The 21,184-nt window shown below is 41.6% G+C and overlaps 1 protein-coding gene across 1 annotated transcript in view; it reads left to right on the forward strand.

Annotated features, from left to right (window-relative positions):
- Window positions 1-20,599, forward strand: part of snd1 (staphylococcal nuclease and tudor domain containing 1) — a 289,368-nt gene extending 268,769 nt beyond the window's left edge. Inside the window, exons 23-24 of the mRNA XM_034673168.1 lie at window positions 15,150-15,194; window positions 20,256-20,599. Of these exons, the coding sequence (XP_034529059.1) occupies window positions 15,150-15,194; window positions 20,256-20,321 (111 nt within the window). The 3' untranslated portion in view covers window positions 20,322-20,599. The remainder of the gene's footprint in view (window positions 1-15,149; window positions 15,195-20,255) is intronic.
- The last annotated feature ends 585 nt before the right edge of the window (window positions 20,600-21,184 follow it).

Below are 21,184 nucleotides of genomic sequence, written 5' to 3' on the forward strand. Positions count from 1 at the left end.
TGAGCCTACAATGAGCTGACCGTAACGCCTGTCTTTTATATTTTCCAGTGAAAGCACACGCACACTGAGGAAATGTGTTCTTTAGGCTTGTATTTAAAAGAGACAGTGAAAAAGTTCAGTACTTGACGGGTAATTCGATACACTAGAAATGCTTCTTTCTATCTGATTGGTTACACAAGTTTTAAGCGCCCGCAGGAGCTATCTTTGACCAGAAAACCTCTTTTTTGGTTTTGGTGGCAGATGTAGCTGAAATGAGTCTGTCATGACAGCTCAATTGGAAGATTGCTGTGTGGTTAGAAGCACTATCTTTTGTGCTCGGCTGCTCCTCACCAGTGTTTTCTGTCAGCAGCCGCAAAACGACATGACTGATTCACAGCTCCGTCAGGCCACCGGGCGCTCCACGTCTCGCCCAGTCACCTCCACTAACTGACATTGGTGCTACACCTCCCCTAAAATGCATTAGAGTTACAAGCTACTAATCTGCTGTTTGCTAATGACAAGTCAATTACAGACACAGAAGAGTCTGTCACTCCTTCGCCAGTACAATTATTATCAATCACCAACAGGGACGAGTCCTGCTGTATCGACCACAGCAGGGTTTCCATTGAGATGTAGAGAGAGAGGAACACCTTAGACCAGGGGTTCCCAAACTTTTCAACCCCCAAAATATTGGTGCCAAAGACTCGCAACCCCCACTGTCCCTCAAAGTGATTTAATGTGGCTTCATTTAGCTGGTCTGCAGAAAATTTGCCTACCTCTATGGGCATGTGTCTGTGTTTCCTGTGCCGTTATGAGTTAACCTACTGCTACTGATACTTTTGATAATTAATTGTTCACCAAACCCTAAACTTAGGAGTCATCTGGCAAAAAGAAAGGCCGAAAACTCATTACATTTTCTATTTTCAAGGTTTTATTTCAAGTTTAGCGACTATTTTTGTGGATATGTTTTACTATAATTGGTAAAATGTACTATTTTTAGATCACTACTTCTTTGTTAACCACAAGTTAACAAATTGTATAAGATAAGAGATAAGATCAGATAGTCCTTTAATCATCCCACAACGGGGAAATTCAAGTGTCACAGTAGCAAAGTAGAATGTGCAAAAAAATGTATAAAGCAAACAAGAGCTTATAAAGTAACAATTATGAAAAAGTTATTATTTAATTATTTGATTTTATTATTATTATTTTATTGATTTGATTAAAATTGAAGAAGTAAAAAATAAGCAGAACTTACAACTCATATAAGTAACACAAAACCAACAAAGAGAAGAAAAAAAAAAAAAGACTGAAAATACAAAAATAATAATAATAAGCAGTACAAACAAAGGGGAAGATAAACATAAGAAAACAAGGTAAAACTTTTTTAAAAAAGATCAAGTGGCAACCTCTGGTCTAAAAATATGAGTCCAATGCAGAAGTGTTAAAAACTGAAGTTCATTGAGGATCTGCTTGAGGCTGGCTCCGGAAGTACTGGAAGTCACATACACATGAATGGGAAAAAGGCGATCTTTACTGCAGAAATAAACATGTTTACAGCCTGGTACAAAAGACGAGTGTAGTCTGGATAGCTCATTTCTTGATCGCCGCACACTGTGAGGGGGGTGAATTTTTTTCTAACCCGGCAATTTCAAAGATATTGAGATTACGAGTCTTCCAATGAGAGACACAGCTGACTTGATTGACAGACGGGAACACTGTAGCTGTTGGCTAGGAGGCTTAAAGCAGCAGCAATATGGCTGCCGACGACGATTGGCCTCAAAACAGCGCTTCAGAAACAGATGGGTAACGTCACAGATCCTACGTCCATATTTTATACAGTCTATGGTCCCAACCCACACTTTGGGAACCCCTGCCTTAGACTAATGTTTGTAAAGACATGCTTAAGATCTTTATCTAAAAGTTTCACTGCTGTGTGTCGGCAGAAGGCAGGCTATTGGGGAAACAGCTGTGAGGTGGCTCCCAAGATGAGAGTCCCGGAATCTTTAATTACCCAGCAGCCCTCTGGGAAATGTGGTTTTATATTTTTTGAAGTCTTTCATCTTCTTCCTCTCTTTTGTTGCTGCACTCACCCTGAGGCCGCACTCTTCATGTACAAGTGTAGAGAAGAGGATTTTAAGTAGCTTCAAGTGGACAGAAGGGCAGCCTTTTAAGTGTCACCTCACATAAGATGCAGGTATTCCATTTTTTTGTGCATCCCTGTCTTTATTTTCACACATTGCCTCATGGGTAGTGTAGTTTTCTTTCAGTTTGCAATCAGAGTCCCCAGCGTGGTTGATAGCACAGCGGTTGCACCACACGGTAATTGTGTTAATGGGGGTTGAAGCTGTAGATGAAGATGAAATAGGCTGCTTAGAAGTGTAGTCACACCTTGAGCTGCATGTAAGAATCCATACAGGAAATCAGGAAGGAGGCTCACACATGCACAGGAAGCCTCCAGGGACGGGCTGTTCCATTTATCAAAGTGCAATTGTGCCGTGTGCTTCACACACTCTATTGGAAGAAGGGGGATCATGTGACACAGTCTGCTGCTGCCAATGCTGTAAAGGCTCGGGTTTGGACACTGATGATATGCCTCATGGGAGTGTGAGTGTTTCCATACAGGAGGTTCTCTGCGCCAAAATGAGGCCTCGTGGGCAAACAATGTTTCATGTTGTAGCAGATATGTTGTCGCTTATGAGCCGTCCCCAAGCAGAGAGGATGGACAGAGTACATGTGTGGGGAGCGCCACGTGAGCTGTTGAAGTATTGTTTGAAATGAAGAAAGAGGGGAACAGTAGCAATAGAAAGATTAGGACTCTAATAATACTGCATTGATGTTAGGGGGGGAAATACACCCCTAAAAAAATTAACACCAATCAATGGCTCCCTTTTTTTTTTTACACCCCCTGCTCACATATATTGCTGACCAATCACATATGAGCATCTACAGCAGCTTTATACAAGATTGCAGTGATGATAAAACCACACATTTTATGTAACGGTTTTTAATAATCTTCAAACTACATTTGATTTGATTTGATGTCTTTATTTTGAACATGTACATCTAAAAAAAATTGAAAAAATTAGTAAAAAAAGAAAAGAAAAAACTGTAAAAATATATACATTTATTTTGATAATAATATCAAAATAAATACATAGATTAAAAAAATTATAATAATCTCCATCAGCATGCACTGAAAGATTTTAATTTACATGTGCAAAAATGAGTAGGAAGAAGTAACAACTTATTTAATCCTACATCCTACATGCATGCATTCATACAAAACAAATCTTATCTTATCTTTATATTTCACTCATACAATCAAATCCAACCAAATATCCCTTCTTTACCTGCCAGAAGTAAAAAACACACACCCTTCAGAAGCACACATAAAGAAAGTGATGTCATCTAAAGTGGGTTACACACTACAAGATAATCTGGCCTAATTCAGCCCTGATTCCCCTTTTGGACAAAAGTCAGCAAAGTCCTGATTTGGTTGTTCTTCAGATTATTGTGACATATTCTCCGGTGGTTTGAGAGTTTTTATAAGCGATTTTACTTCCCACCATCTGCTCCATGGAAAATCGTGACAACACTGATTTGAGATATGTTTAACCCTCCTGTTTTGTTCGTTTCTGAGGAACAGCAATAATGTTCCTGGGTCAATTTGACCTGGGGTATATTTAATTATCCAAAAGTGTCAGAACCCAAAATAATTCCCAAAACATTTTTTGAATCTCATTGTTAACTCCATTACTAACCATTTATATCAATATTTAGTGCAATGGTGTTCTTTAATTCTCACAGATCATGGCTTAATGAGGATGTCTCACTTGTTTTTCATGAAAATTCACATTAAAGGTGACATATCACGCTTTTTTAATCAATATATATTGGTCTAAGAGGTCCTCAAAACATGTCTTTAAAATTTATGCTCAAAAAAACACTTTGAAATCAGATTTTGGCATGCCTGAAAAGCCCTCTTCTTCAGTCCTCCTCAGAACACTCTGTTTTCCCTCTGACCACGCCCCCTCAGGAAGTGGATGTGCCTCGGCTCTCCAGCACGTTGAATCTAATGTTTACATGTTGGCTGAATATACACGGCTGCTCAGAGATCGCGTTACTTCAACCCTCTGAATCTGATCCTGATGGAGAGGCGCCTGTAGCAGGACCTTTCTGAAGGATTGGTCACAGATTTAGTGTTTCTTGTTGTTTTATTTGTCAGTATGTCGACGTGTGTCTTGGTACACAGCTACGAACATGTAGCTATGTGGCTATGCTAACTAGCGCTAGCACTTATCCATGATAAATAAAAATCATCCACTAGATCTTCAAATCTGCAGACATGGGGAGTAAAACCGACCTCTGCCAGAAAGGCAGCGGGATCTTTTCTGAAGGATTGGTCACAGATTCTGTGTTTCTTGTTGTTTTATTTGTCAGTATGTCGACGTGTGTCTTGGTACACAGCTACAGCTACGACATGTAGCTATGTAGCTATGCTAACTAGCGCTAGCACTTATCCATGATAAATAAAAATCATCCACTAGATCTTCAAATCTGCAGACGTGGGGAGTAAAACTGACCTTTGTGTTTATTAAGACAGCCTACAACTAGCATGCCTCCCTCCTAAGCTCCTTGTTAGCACACATTTGTGCAGGTAATGAAAAACGGAGGAGGGGATTGAGTATTATTTTATACAGTCTATGGGCTGAACAAGCTCCGAGCTCTGACTCCGTGACAGACCGGATATTGTTGTTACGTAACAAAAACACAGAAGTCTGAAACGGCTCGTTTCACACACATTTACTGAAATGTGTAGAAATCAGAACAGGGGCAGAATGGATTTTTTTTATTCTCGGGGGGTTTGTAGACATGTCAGGGACACATATTTCAGGTAGAGAACCATTAAAAAGTCAATTTTGCATGATATGTCACCTTTAAAACTTTTTTAAATGCACACTGGAAAGACTTAGATATAAATGCAATAGTTTTACATTACATATATTTTATTTTTATTTTTTATGAAGTGATGTTGATAAATTAACAGGAGAAACCTCTTCTTACACATGCTGCCCAGATTTTTAGGCTGTTTTTAACTAGTTAGGAAGGCATATATTGCCTAAAATGTGAAATGAACCATTTTAATTATACATGTTGATTTGACCTATTAAGCCAAGCAGCAGACGGTTCATACCGAAAAAATACTTTTAAATTTTTTTAGACTTTTGCACTTTAAAAAGGGTCAATTTGACCCGCAACGTAACAGGAGGGTTAATATATACAATCAGATACCCTGTTGTATGTACGAAATAATAGCAAGTTGAGAAGCAAGTTGCATGAAGCCAGAAGTACAATAAAGCAGCAATAGCAACAACAGGAAATGCATAAAGTTATCTTGGACGTCAGAAATAGAAGACCAACTTTATGTTTATACAACAGGTCCATTGAAAATGTACGAGACTGTTTCTACCACAGAAGACGTACTAGCCAGCTGTTTATTGACTTTAAAATCGCAAGAAATTTCGCAAGATTTCCAATTTTGAGTGTCGGATCAGGGATTGGTGGTGGATTGAATCTGTTAGCGCGTGGTGTGCTGCGTTGGTCACATCCTTGGTTGCGACACTCTTCCTTGAGAACAAAACTGTCGTCAAGTGTGGGGTGTCTCACATTTTTAACAGCTGTTAAGATTTGAGGAATCTTCCAGTTTGGGTCTTGACTTGCGCATGTTTCCTGTAACATTTCACTAGAATGAAACAGACCTTGTATAATAAAGAACAACCTGTACTGTTGAAGCTCTAAACATATTGGTTTTCATCAATAGAAGCAATTCTTATTCAAAAAGCCTTTGCTGCTGATCTGGACAAATTATATGTCTAGGCACAGGGAATGGAGATGTAAGCATATGTGAAAGAGGGAACCCGTGGCGTGCAAATGTAAGGTTTTTCAAGAGTGGTGCAAAAGTAGAATTATTTACTGACTTCAACTTCACAGTACCTTAAGAAAACACATCCAAGAAAATAACACAGAGCAAAAATTGCATCCAAAGAAGAACAAAAGTAGAGGGTTGGGGTAAATGTGTTTGTGCAGCTTGTAAGCACCCTATGGTTCCCGACACGGTGGGTCAGCTCTCTGTCGTCTCCTCCCCAAACCGTAAAAGTCCCTCACCGTGTCACCTATAAATGCCTTTAGCCGTATCCAGACCACCACTTGACTGACTCTCAGGTCGCTGCCCTCCCTGTTCAACCGCTACGTCTGTCACAGCCCATCAAGAATCCTCCACCTCAAACTGAAAAAAAGCACCACAGGGCACATGGAAACACACACACACACACACACACACACACACATACACAGAGTGAGGGAGAGACATGCTCTCACACTGAGCGTCATGGCTGTGTGGCAGCATAGCCGCTCCCCACCAATGGCTCAATACCTAATTTACAAGTAGAGTTAGAGATGGAGCTTTTTAATGGACATTTTCTGCTCCCGTTATTGACTGCACACACACACACACACACACACACACACACACACACACACACACACACACACACACACACACACACTCACACACTCACTCACTCACTCACTCACTCACTCACTCACTCACTCACTCACTCACTCACTCACTCACTTAGTTTTCCCTCCCCTGCAGCCACCGCTTTGAGGGCCCCTTTGTCATGTCCAAGTCTTCTGCAGATTTGCACACACACTCACACACACACACACACACACAAACACACAAACACATGCAGAGTTTCAAACACCGTCGTCCCTGAGGTGAGCCGAGGACAGTCAGGAAGAAGTGTGGAGGCCTCATGATGTTCAAACGGAGTGACCTCAAGAGATAAAGGAAAGAGATACTGCACAAAACAAAACCCAACTATTCACTCAGCCTATATAAAAGTGTGTGTGTGGTTGTGTGTGTGTATTTGGCTTATTTCTATGATACATTAGCATTTATGTAAGACTTGTTTTCTTTCCAATGCCCCTGGGAACACTGGAGAATGTTCTCTTTGATATCTGTTGTTAGTCCTTGCATTTGTTGTGTGTGTTACTGTGCATGTTTTTCCATGTGTGTGTCTGTCTTAACTCCATGAACCCACGCTGGTGGGCTTGTCAGGCCACGTTGCCTCCAAAGCGCCTGATCTCCTCCGACAGCTACGCTTAGGGCGGGGGGTCAGCGTGTGATGTGGCAGTTTACCTCCGTTAGGGACAATGACGCTCACACACATGATGTACATGTAAGGTGATTTTCATTTAGTTGTAGTTTAGACAGATGTTCATGTAAAGAGTCTTTTTCTGAGGGAGCAGTGAAGACTAGTTTAAACTCAGAGTGACGTCTGCTTTCAACCAGAAGTCTGAAGAAAGCTGACAGTGACTTCAACAGTGAACACGGCTCTGGTGTGTCTTTGACAGCTGAGAAAATATGGTCTGATACAGAAAGGGGGGAGATGAGGGTGAGCAGGCCAGCTTGAGTTTGTAAAATTAATAAGAAAAGAAAAACACATTTAACAAACTATAGGTTATGTGGGTCCTACCATACGATACACTACACTACAATACAAAATGACAATACAATATGAGACAATACAATACGATACAATGTGATATAGTGCGTTATAATTATACAGAATACAATAGTATACCTAGCAAAATGATGAGATATAATATGAAACAATACAATATGATATAGTTTGTTATAATAGAATAAAATAGAATACTATACCTCACAAAACCATGAGATATAATGTGATACAATTCAATACAATACCATAAAATACAATACAAAACCAAACAAAGTGACTCTATAAGATGTGATACAATACAATAAAAAACAATACCCCACTTAACAAAGTGATGAGACTCCATATGATACAACTTGAAACAAAATGATAACATGCGATATGGTCCAATACAAAACAATATATACAAAATGACCCAACACGAAGACAGGATAAGATCCAGTCCCATCTTACAGGCAGGACTGTGTCATTGTAACATTTAGCAATTTACAGTGGCAAGGAAAAACTTCAGCGGGAGTCTGGCACGTCCACAGCAGCAGGCTGTCTATGGCGGCGATCCAGAGAAAGCTACGAGACAAGGGAGCTCAGGGCCTCCCAGAAAGATCTACGGTTAATAATTTCAATGGGACAGGAAAAGTTAAAGTAAGGGATAGGCAGAGAGAGAGCAGAGACAGGATCCCTGTGTGTCAGTTCCCCTGGCAGTCTAAGCCTATAGCAGCATAACTAGGAGCTAAGAGCTGGTCCAAACTTGAACCAGCCCTAACAACAAAAGTCATTTCAGTTTAAAACCATATGATAGGATATGATACATTGAGATACAATACTATATGATTGATTGAGATAAACAACAATGTGATACAAAACCATACAACCCAACATGATACTATACTGTACAGAACAATATCTGTCTTTGTTGTACCCTAAGGAAAATTGGTCTTGGACCTGTGTGGTACATACATTTGGCTGCCAACACATTATTTAAATGAATTGAATAGTACAACTATAAACAACAATAAACAATTTACAAGTTTTTATGTGACAAGCCTTCCTGTATCAAACCACATGTTGCAACATATCGTGTAAAGTGAGTCTCCTGGAGCCCAGGCCTCTTCTGCTTTTCATGCAGTGTTCATTCTCTGGCATGTTGAATGAGAGACATCTCTGAGGACGCCTCACAGCTCAGCCCAGCGCACTCCTCTTGAAACACAAGTTACAGACATAAAAGCGATTGTGATCCCGCAGATGCTCTGATGACGACCTGTCATGTGCAGACATTTCTACTTTCCATGGAGTCAGACGGAGACAGACAGACGTGGCAGGCGGAGGAGTGAGACTGAAATGAGATGTGATGAGGATTCAGAGAGCAGTACAAAAAAAAAAATCCAACAACGCAGAAACAAAAGACACAATGACAAAAGCAAGTCAGTGGCAGCTTTTTTACTTTAGAGTTTGACTGCTCATGTCTGCGAGGCTGTGTGTCTGATCGTCATTGCTGTTAATGAGAAAAGCTCAACATGCGTGGAGGACAAGCCTCATTGTTCCCTTTCCACTCCACTGGTTTTCACGTCGCCTGACATCCCATTTCAGTGCCGAGGACCCATAGAGCGCACACCCTGCGCTGAAACTTTGATCACTTACTTGCTTTTTCATATGCATCCATCCAAAGCTGTATTTTTCTTTTCTTTTTTTGGGTGCTGTGAAATGAAAAAGAAAAAAAGTGGCAGCTCACCTACGCACCAGACGTGCACAACCTGTCAGAAAGCTGGCCCGTTAGCTCTCGCTCAGATCTGTCACTTTCACACCACGCTAACCAGAACACCACCTGGGCATGGCTCGCAGGCCGGCGCGGGAAAATACGCTGTCCCGCTCTCTCTCTCTCTCTCTCTCTCTCTCTCTCTCACTGAGGCAGACAGATTCACAGCCGGCCAGACGCACTGACGGGTGCCAAAACACCAGACCCACACCACCTGTCCATCAGATTAGGGAGAGATTCACACTTACACAGAGTGTTCCAACAAGTATGTGACTGCAGAGTTACCTGCATGCATTAAAATGGACTCGAACGGCTGCTAGAAATAATATTTCCCACTGAGTGTGAGAGCAGTGTTTGTTGTTTTTTACTCTCTGGATGCTGCGATAAATTCACTCATTTGTGCACTGATGGCGTGAAATTGTATTAAATTGACTTCTGTAATCAGTTCAACTTTCTCATAGTTGTTTTGCTGCACACTCTGAGCAGAGTCAAACCCATGCTAAGAATTAATCACTCCACATTCAGAGACTTTCCCCACACCACGTCCTCCTTTACTCCCTGCTTCCGCCAGCGTCCGTGACCGCTGATCACCAAACATGGCTTCTGTCTGGCATATGGGAGCTCTGTAGGGTCATCAAGACAAGCACCCAGTCACCCGTCGCCTTCTGCCCACTCAAACCCCCTCCACACATTTTCTTCTTGTCCCTTCATTCATTATCCTCTTTTTGTTGTGTGTCATATTCTCTTGCTCCTCCTCAACATAATCGGCTTTAAGCCGCTTCCTTGTTGGCCCCTCGCCTTTGGTTTGCTTGAACATCATCATCATTTCCTGACAATCCTCCCTCATCCCTCCTTTTCTACCCTCCCCATGTGCTTGACATTCCTCTTGTTTCCCATGAAGAGAAACATTCCTCTTTTCTTCTTCCCCACTTAAAGTTGACTCCAGATGAGTTTTTTGCTTCTGTTTGTGTGCTAAATGAGCCATTATGCCTCCCTACTGGAGCCAATAGAGATGCTGTGAAAGAAAGATCCGGGGACCGGATACGCGGAGCTGTTCACAGCCCCCGAAGGCAGTCATCATCTGCGCTCAGCTGCTCACTGATTGGCTGTTGTGTTACAGCGAGCACAAGTGAGCAGAACAGTGAAAGATGAGGCACCCTCCCGACCGGAGCACCGAGTGGCTCACCGTGATTATTTCAGCATGGCAGCATACAATTTCTGCGTATTGTGCTGTAGTGCTCTTGACTTCTTTCACTCCATACTTTACATTTGGATGCAGACTCTCAGCTGAGTAGAGTTTGGGGGAAAAGGGCTGGCTGAATATATTTTCTTTATCCTTTCAACTCGAGCTGTGATTTTTCTTACAAACGTCATTTTCCTTCCACCCCCCCTCACATATTGGTGGATCCACTTTGGCTGATATGAAACCCTCTCCCACATCATGTTAGCCTCCCTTAGCTCTCCAAGTGCAGCACTAAGAGAGCCAGCTGAAACTGCTACAGGCCCTCATAGCTCCCCCCTCCAAAGCCCAAATGGCATCAGCGGCCTTTTGTGCCCAGAAAATATCGTCCGCTGGCTCCTCCATATGGTGACATCTGCCTGATGGGACCAAGATGCCATATCCCAACTCCTTCCAAAAAAATCACTCCTTTAGTTGGCTTTGATGGATGACTGATGCAGCCACTGCACTTTTTTTTCCTCCAGCCGTACTCTCACACGTGCCGCCCCCTCAGACGGAGTGTCCACGCTGTCCAGCTGCAGGTCTGTTATCTTGGCGGTGCCATGTGCAGCGCAGCTATCAAATCAAGCTACGAGCACGAGCTGGCTAAGCAATTAAACTCCAGAGCCCCATCCACACTCGACAGTTTTAACATCTGGCATCCTTGTTCTGGTGTGTGTGTGTGTGTGTGTGTGTGCGTCTGAGTGTGAAAGCCAGCTCATCTGCTACTATAATAAGCTACAAAACATGGTGCACAATTGAATCCATTACAAGAACACAATGACTCTTCTTTACCGGCTGCTTCTCTCAAGTGACTTCTGCTTTCTTTGTGCCGCCGCTTCTTTCAATTGTTTTCTTTCATGCACACAAATAAGTCCTGCTTATTCTGCAAACCGTTCCTGTTTGCGGGATCACATTTCAGGTATTTTGCGCTACATCCCACCGCCACGGACGGGGTGTGAGTGGAGTGGGCGGACAGGGTTGATCATGTCTGATGTGAGGTGAACCGTGTGTGAAGTTTGATCACTCTGAATCGACTCTGACAGCGCTCAACTCAGCTTCCCAAGGTCCAAACATCAAGTCATGCTGTTACCATCTAATCAAACACTGCCTCTCTTTTTCTTTCTCTTCCCTCCCTCCCTACCTCCTCTTCCTCCTCCTCCTCCTCCTCCACCCCCACCTCCTGCCCTATGACTCATCACTGGTTCATTCAATGAGGCTAAATGGCTGTTCTAGCAGAAGCAGTCAATATGCTCAACTCTGCACATTGGCTTCCTCCTGTCTCCTCCTCTCACTCTTCTATTCCTTCTCATGTCTTCATTATGAGTCCACTTCTTTGTGTGGAGTGAAAAAAGCCCCTCCATGCCTGACAAACATTTTAAGATAATTTGATGCGCGTATATTATGTTGTTGATACTGAGAAAACCTGCGAAAGTGTATCGCTCTTCAATACATGTGACAGGTTCTTTAATTAAATCATAGTTATTAATGAGACGTCACTCATCCTGTCACTCAGTTGCTGCTTAATAACTTAATAGCTTAATTAAATCCAGTTTTCAGACAGATTAATGAAGATACCTAATGAGAAGAGAAAAATACCCGTCCAACCTGTCACACATTTCAAATATTTGACTAATTATATTTGATACCTGACTGAATCGGTCCGTACTTTTATAATTCAAGTCCATACAACTTTTTGAATTGGAACTACATTTGAGGAATTCTGGATTTGCATTAAAGTTTGGGGTGAAGTTGAAAGCATCAAACAAAAAAATGGAGGCAGATTAATTCAGCACTGCTTGTTGGACAGCACTCGCTACCTTATGAAACGGGCAGTGGCGAAGCCACACAGTTTTGACTTGGGTGGCCAAACTGGGGCACTGACTGTTGAAGGGTTGGCCAGGTGTGGAAAACATTAGGGGCTTACCCCAAACCTAAGAGGGTTACTTCCAATAACCACATCTACTTTAACTTATTTCTATGAAATAATTTAACAATCTGCTGAACTGCACTCTTTAAGGACTCAAAATTAAGATGATTGTCCAAAGTCAAAGCATCAACAAAAACAATATTCAAATCCACAGAAACTACTGTCTCTGCAGCTCGCTAAACGCAATAGCTGATCTGAATATAAGTGCCTCTGACATGGCAAATAGCCAATCATGTTTATGAATTTCAGGGTGGCCAATCAGTTTTCAGAGGTGGCCATGGCCACCCCCTGGCTCCGCTATTGGAAACGGGATGAAATAAGTGGCTACATCCACTATCCCTGTTTCAGGTCAACTGAAAATGGCGGTTTTATGTCTGACTGAAGAGAATCTTCAAACTTCCAACTGCAATGACCTTGTTGCCTTAGTTGGAAATTAAGTAGCGTCTTTGTTTGTGGAGCTTGTTGATCCTTTCTCCATAAGACATGTTATTGCTTTGTTGTATGTATCTATAGACCTCCATAATCAAATGTCAACTGCTTCATTGATTCTTATCACACTCTATGTAAGATTTCAAATGAGAAAAAAATCTTGGTGATTTCAAATTGAATCCTCTAAACAGCCAACCCTCCCAATTTATTCACTGTCTGAAGTATTAACAGATTATTCATTACCTGCAAAAGAAAACAAAACCATCATGAGCAACATTCATTTTGTTCCAGATAGTCGAACAAGTGCACGCTGCTGATACTGCATTGTTTGTTCCCACAACAAAGATTATCCACTGTTAAGAGAAGCAGGATTCAACCAACTAGCAGTATTGTTTTGTACTTTTTGCTGTCATTTTCAAGGAAATTGCCAAAAACCAAGTGTAACTACCTTCCTTATTTTCAAGCTTTTTCCTTTCCTTATATAATAAAAATTGACCATGTTGGGGAGTGTTTCCAAGAAGCCATTTGAAGACTTCACCTTGGCTTTTTGAAAATAATGGATTGGTATTTTTATTCATTTTGGCCATGTTAAAAGCCAAGCTATTAGTCTTGAATTCAATACCAATTTGGGAGGATAAGAACCACCGTATTGACCTGTATATAAGGTCAAATCTTCCTTAGAATATATCTGAAAAGTGGGATTGTCTTATTAGGAGTTTAGTGATTATGAAGACATTTATTTATTGAGATAAACCCCTTGAGATGTGCCATTTCGTTTTAGAGGGGGTCCCAGACAGACAATGACAAATAGAGAACAGTACAATACAAAATATACAACAAAACATGAATTCTTCTAAACAAAAACAAAAACAAACAGACAAAAAGAAACCCCAAAAAACCCACTAACAGTCAGACAATCAACAGACTTGACGACAACAACAACAACAACAAAACAGGGGTTGGTACAACCTTAAACAAGGTACATTCGACAAGAGAAAAATAGAATACAATTCAATAAACTAAAGGAGCATCGATTAAACACATTATGACTGAGGCTAGCTGTCGCTCACTATAGTTGTCCATGAGGATAGAAATTGGAGCGACACAGTGATTGTCTGCAACAAAGTGACTTAAATATGAAGTCCAAATAAACCAAGAATTGAGGCAGAGTTATGGTGCCCATTTAAGGATAATGGTTATCAGTGCAGCAGGGTCCTCAAACCACTGAAGGGACCAAGAAATGGGATGTCAGAGAGTGTCATGTCTAAGGCTTAAAATGTGTGAAGGGGTTTATAACTAAAAAACTGATTCAAGGTATACCCATCATCAGCAACTGGAAGTTATTTTGTAATCACTTTATAAAGGTCTTAAATTCAACATTACACCTCGTTTTATTCAGTGCGTTTGTTTTATCATTATTTTATATTAAACTAGTGTTGAGATGTGTGTATATTTCACTCTATGGTTGATATTTAATGAAGTTAAAGAGACAGATACTACTGCAGCCTGGTCTGTAAATGGTAAATTGACTTCTACCTTTATGGCGCATTTCACGTTGGTATGTGACCACAGGAGCTTGGATCGAACCACCAACCACCTGATTGAGAGACAACTGACTCTACCACTGAGCCACTGTCACCCCAATAGAGAATTGAAAGTGAATAGTATAAATAAGGGACATAAACAGGCTGTAAGTGTCAGCAGAGCTCTTATTTTTCATCATGAAACATGCATGAAAATTTGAGGCTTTTAGCTAGTAGCTCCCTTAAGGCGTCCTGTGAATGCACTTGATTATAAATTGCTGCTACATACCGGCTAGGTGTTAGCCAGCGGCTAGGCGGCACGAGGTGTATGAGTGCCTCTCATCTTGGTCGGCTCTTGTGAGTTGTGAGTCGTAGCATGAAGCCCAAAGTGATGCCCCACACACGCCGGATGAAGCACTGACCTCACATGACGGGCAGTAATGTGGCGTTCTGAGCTCCGTATGCTTCCTTCACAATGTTTTTGCATTCCCCATCCACTTCAGTGACATAACCGCTCGGTGTCTGCGCGTGTTATGTTGATCCTGTTGATCTTCACAGAACACTGAGTTCTTCACATGTAGTGGTGCTGAGAGGGTGAACGAGCACCCTTTAAAATGAGTGAACCTGTGCATAAAAAAAACGTGTGAATCCTTATGTAAGCACTTAAAAGAAAAGTCTGGAGGGGCAGAGCAGGTTGAAAGGATGCATTGATTCACCTTAATCCTTTAAAATCCTGAGTGTGACGCACTGATGTGATATGCTAATGACTCTTCTTTTTCTGCCCTAGGTGACAGAGTACCTGAACAGTCAAGAATCTGCCAAGAGTGCCCGGGTAAGTCACTTCAGTCTCTTCTCTTTGTCTTCTCATCAACTTCTTTTATACTTGTGCTTTGTCTGCCTCTCAGAGAGACTCTAAAAACAAGGATACATTACACACCGTCTTTCCTCTTTGCTCCTCTTCCCCCTCTCTCTCTCTCCTACTCCATGGAGAGGCGACACATCACATTGGCAGCCGCCATTGTCCCATATGGATTGCTGCCCACAGTCTGTGCAGGTCCATACTGGGAAAATGGGGGGCAGGGAGGAGTGCAAAAATGTAGAGTGAGGACAGAGGGATACAAAGGGAAAACTGGAGAAGGAATAAAGGACGACACAAATCACACAAGGCCTCCGTTTTAAAACAAACAATCAATCTATCTTTATTTATATAGTGCCAATTCACAACAAATGTTATCTGAAGACGCACAAACAGAGCAGGTCACTTTGTAGCATTTAGCAAATTACATTGGCAAGGATAAACTTCCTTTAATAGGCAGAAACCTCGAGGAGAACTAGACTCATGTTAGACAGCTATCTGCCTTGACAGTGTAGGGATCTGAAAGAGGGGTAGATTCAGAAAGTGAGAGGGATGATTCTGTCTTATCTCATCTTAATCCACCATGAGCAGGGCATTTTGTAGTATTTAGCAAGTTACACTAGCAAAGACAAACTTCCTTTAACAGGCAGAAACCTTGAGCAGAACCATACTCTCATTAGACATCAATCCGCCTCGGCCGAGTTGGGGTCTGACAAGGAACGGAGAGAATCGACTCTGTCTTATCTAATCTTAACATTTAACAGGCAGAAACCTTGAGCAGAACCAGATTTATCTTAGACAGCCATTTACTGAGACCGCATTGGGGTTGGAAAGAGGGATAAAGGGAGAAGCAGAGAGATGAGTTGACTTTATTCCCTCATCTTAATCCACCATGAGCAGAGTGCTTTGCAGTATTTAGCAAGTTGGAGTGGCAAGGAAACACATCATTTAACAGTCAGAAACCTCCAGTAGGACCAGACTCATGTCAGACACACATCTGCCTCCATCGAGTTAGGGTTGGAAAGAGAGATAACGAGAGATGATAGTTGGTAGACAGATAGTAGTAGTTGTAGCAGCAGCACATTCGTAGCAAGTCTTAAGACGAGTCAAGTCACAAAGTTTTGACACTATAATGACAGATATTGTAAAAATAAATAAAGTACTTTGGCTCAGTTAACTGTCTTAACAGTCAGGATACGTAAACATTAACATGATAGAGAAGAACCAGGAACTTAAAGTACATAAAAAGAGTTTAATAATGGAGGATGTTTTCAAGGTTTCAGCTGGTTATGTTCCATAGACGATAAATGCAATGCAGAAAATCACCTACAAAGCCCTCCATAACCTAGCTCCCTCCTACCTCACCGGCCTTCTGCAGCCATACAGCACCACCTGCAACCTCCTCACCCCTCTCACCAAACCCAAGCACCAAACCTGGGGGGACGGGGCTTAATCTGTCGCTGCCCCCACCCTCTGTAACTCTCTCCCCCAACACCTCAGACTCTCTCCCTCACTCACCAACTTCAAATCCAGACTCAAAACCCACCTATTTAGAAAGGATTTTAACCTATAATTGATTGATTTTTTTTTTTTTTTTTTTTTTATTTATTTTTTTTTGCTTTCCCTTACTTATATATTGTATATAGTGTTTTGTCAAGTGTCTTAGAGAAACTTTTAAAGCGCTTTTATAAATAAAATGTATTATTATTATTATTATTATTATTATTAATTTTATTTATTTATTTTTAATTAAAACTCAGTACTAGCAAAGAAAGACAAAATGACACCAATAAATCCTTTAAAAACATCCACTTTTCATTAAGATTCAAGAAAAAATAAATCAATGTCATGTTTCAACAGGAAAGGTTCACCTGTAAACATGTTTTAAACGTCAAAGATCAAACACAAAGGCTCTAAACCAGGGGTGTCAAACATGCAGCCCGCGGGCCAAAACCGGCCCGCCAGAGGTTGCAATCCGGCCCACTGAACGACTTTGCAAAGGGAAAAAATTACAGATTAGACATTGACTGCAAATTTTCAATAAAAGTAACTACTATTTTAAATTTGTCCTCTGAGGGTCGCATACAATCATAGTGCTGATGGAGCGCACCGGAACAGCACTTTTTCCCGGGACTTTTTTCTCAAAGTGAGAAAATAGATGACTTGCTGTTTGCATAATCCGGTTGAGATTCTTTAAGTCATTTTAGAGCACTATAAGATGATCCACTAACTACTAACACTAGCACAACACCCCTGCATACAACACTGTCCAGCAAGCAAACAGTTCCTTTCGGAGCTGAGGGGTCCAGGATAGCCAACTTTACCTTCTTCATTATTATAATCTCTCTGTTCTTTTGCAGTAAACATTACACTCTGTGTCAGGTCAATAGGTAACCTGTTTGGTGTGTTTGCAGCAGGTTTCAGTGCTTAGAGTAAAATGTTCTACCCCACTATGAGACTCATCATGGAGAACTGTTTTTGTAGAAAGATAGTTGATTACATTTTCAGCACATACTTGTACTATTTTGCACTAAAACAAAGGGAAAAATGTAAAGTTGTCGTTATTTATAGGTTATTATGTTATGATTTTACTGGTCTGGCCCACTTCAGATCAACTTGGGCTGTGTGTGGCCCCTTAACTGAAATGAGTTTGACACCCCTGCTCTAAACCCTCCATGAAGCTGTCCCTCACTTCTCTTCATTCAGCTGGTAGTTTAACGGCACTTTCAGACACAAGCTCCTCAGAAGTGGATCTGACTCCAACAACAATAAAAACCTGTCTTCATGTTTACAGTGTGATATAGAGAGGGAGGAAAAAGGAGCAGAGTGAGAGACGACAATACCTACAAATGGCTCCATTCACTCATTCATACTAATAACTGCTGCTAATTAACATCGTCACTAATTAGCTATGAATCACAGCATTAACAGCTGAGCGTGTATGCTTCTCAGAGCCAAAAAAGAACTGTTCCACTTACACACAAACACAAACACAGACCCTCGCTCGCTCTCACACACACACACACACACCCCTGAGACTGCACAGTTTCTATCACATTTAAATAACCAATACGCTTCTGAAACCGCTCCAAACTACACACACACTTTGCCAAAAGCGCCGTCGTAATAAAGGCGGCATTTAGCTGGGAAACGCATGTGATGCTTTATGAGGCGACACGATGTGAACGTAATGGAAGAGGAGAAGTAATAGACTGGGTGGTATTTGAGGCACTCGGGGGCCTCCAGAATGGATGGGTGGGCACAGAGAGTTGGATTAACCGGTGATGATGAGGAGTGGAGCAGTCGCCTTTACCAGGCTGTAAAAAGCAGTGATCTCTCCCTCTCTCCCGCTCTCTCCTACTTGTTTTCGTGAGGCTTCTGGAGTCCCATTCAAAGCGTATAAACAGTACTTCATGGCTGCTTGTTCCATCATTGTCAATGAAACGTCTCAGATCTGGACTCAGTTTACACTGCACGAGTCCAGAAGAGGGCCAGACGCATTGTAACCGATCCAACCCATCCTGGCACAAACTGTTTGAACCGCTTCCATCAGGAAAGCGTTTCAGGAACATCAAAGCCACCACCAATAGACTCAAGAGGAGCATTTCGACCAAGAGTTCCGGGGTCTTTTAGCCCCCAGAACCACTTTCCCTGGAACTAAAAGGTTCTGTGCCCCCCATTGTTGTCTGCTTTTCGACTTCGGGCCGAAGCCCCGGGTAGATTGTGCAAATCAGGCCAGTAATGTACGGAGGAAATAAAAGTAAATGCACTACACCACCAGACCAGTAGAGGGCAGTAAAGCAAAGACGAAGGCCATTCATCACATATGACACCACAGAAGAAGAAAGACCGGCAGGTATCACAACAGTTAGCCTGTTAACATGAAGAGACTCAGCTTGTGCTGTTTTAGATGGTGCTATATTTAATCACAGATGGATTCAATGAATCAACACGTGAGAGGAGATAAGCGCGAGTAGCAAAGACGTTTCAACACGGCTTTAAAATCCTTTTAAACTCAAAAGGCCGTGGCAGAGATCGCCAGTGTTTTGGTTTAAACAGCGACCCTGTGAACTGCTGACTTTCAGCCGGATGCATCCCTCATAAACGTCTTTAGGCGATCAATAAATACTTATCTGATGAGGATATCGAATCTTAAAACTCCCTCTGTGTTTCAACAGCTGTGTAAACTCCACAAAAACTTTTACATTCAGCTGAAGGTCTCCAGTTTACAGGGTCGCTTTTAAAACCGTAACACCGGGAGAGACGCATTTGCGGTGGGCTCAGAGAAGACTACTGTTACAAGCTGCTAAATCAAGAGAATCACAGCTTCTTCTTTTCAAAAGTACACATTCATTCAAAACTGATAGAACAAATGAAAGAAAGAGAAATCAAGTGAATCAGAGATGTGTGATGTTATTGTGGACGGCGGGCGGAATAAACACAATGCGGTTAATCTACCAATCAGACACATTCAGCATTGCAGGCCCTGCCCCCCAAAAGCCCCAGATCCTTTGAAAAGTACTTCCCCCCCCTAGCAGGGACTTTCTAGGGGGGAGATTATCTACCCCTGAACTAAATTTAGACCCTAGTTCCACCGGTAGAAACGCACGTAGTTCCAGGGTAAAGTTCCTCCGGTCGAAAAACTCCTCAATAGACTCAAGGACATCTTCTTCCCCAGAGCTGTGAAAGCAATAGCCCCCCTGTAAAGGAACATTTGCATATCATGCCCCCTACAGTCACACACCCACCCTCTTGAATACAAAGACTACCTCTATCATACACACACACACACACACACCCTTACTGACAGTCAAAACAGGACTTGCACTAAGCTGCAATTTCACTTCTTTTAAATTCTTCTGTAGATTTTGTTTGTAAATATTTTTATTCTATTCCAAGGGTGTGTTTTTTTTACTTTAACATACTTATTTATGTGTGTTTTTATTTATGTTACTTACCGGGAGTCTGCAAAATGTCGTTATGCCAACATAATGACAATAAAGAAACTTGAATCTTGAATCTTTGTCTTCCCATCAGCTCAACATTTGGCGCTATGGAGACTTCCGTGCGGATGACGCCGATGAGTTTGGTTACAGCCGTTAAAAAAAAAAAAAACACGACGACGAAGAAAACCCAAAACCAACCATCCAACCAACACCATTCCAAAGACGGACACGAGTGATGCATTGGACAGAAGACAAAAGGAATAAACAAACAAACTAAACGACAAGCATTGACTCACTCTTCCTCCTTAATTGACATTTCATCCCTGCAGTTCTGCTTCTCTTCCGCTCATACCTTCCTTCTTCCCCCCCTTCTGGCTAGCCCCTGTAGCTCCTCATAGAGCATGCTGCAACACTAAAAAAAAAAAAAACTAACCATGCAAGAATCATTCTCCTTTCATCATTTATTTCCCCGTTTGGGCCTCTGCCAGCTCAAGCAGCCTGCACTATTGCCAATCTGTGTTATTTGCCATGTTACCTTTTCAGCAGACTTCCTGTGTGAATGAATTAATTATGATACCTGCGTACATGTTTCAGCCAATCATATTCTTTGCTCTCTGACGCTCTGGCCCGGTCCCTGCTGTCTCCTCTATACAGGAGCGGACGGGTGTTTATTTTTTTTTCCAGGGGAGACGCTTGATCTTTTTGGAAACAGATGCTTCCCTAATAAACTTAATGTAAATGTGAGGACATGTTGAAAAGTGTAAATGGATTTATTTTAGAGAAATGCTGTAGGTGGAGCCACACAGACAAACAGAAAAAGAAAAGGACGGGTTTATTTTTGTCTTTGATGTATATCTGTGTGATTATGACATTTGCGGATGTTTTCGTGGGGAGTGTTTTGTCGTTTATTCACTATGTCACACTTTTATGACCAGTATAAAAAAAAAGGACGCCAGATTGTGGCATTTTATCATCTCTCTCTATCTGTCTTCTCTTCTGTGAAGTTTACATCCTGATAAT

This window comes from Notolabrus celidotus, chromosome 21 (genome assembly GCF_009762535.1).
Source record: "Notolabrus celidotus isolate fNotCel1 chromosome 21, fNotCel1.pri, whole genome shotgun sequence".
In the NCBI taxonomy this organism is placed as follows: domain Eukaryota; kingdom Metazoa; phylum Chordata; class Actinopteri; order Labriformes; family Labridae; genus Notolabrus; species Notolabrus celidotus.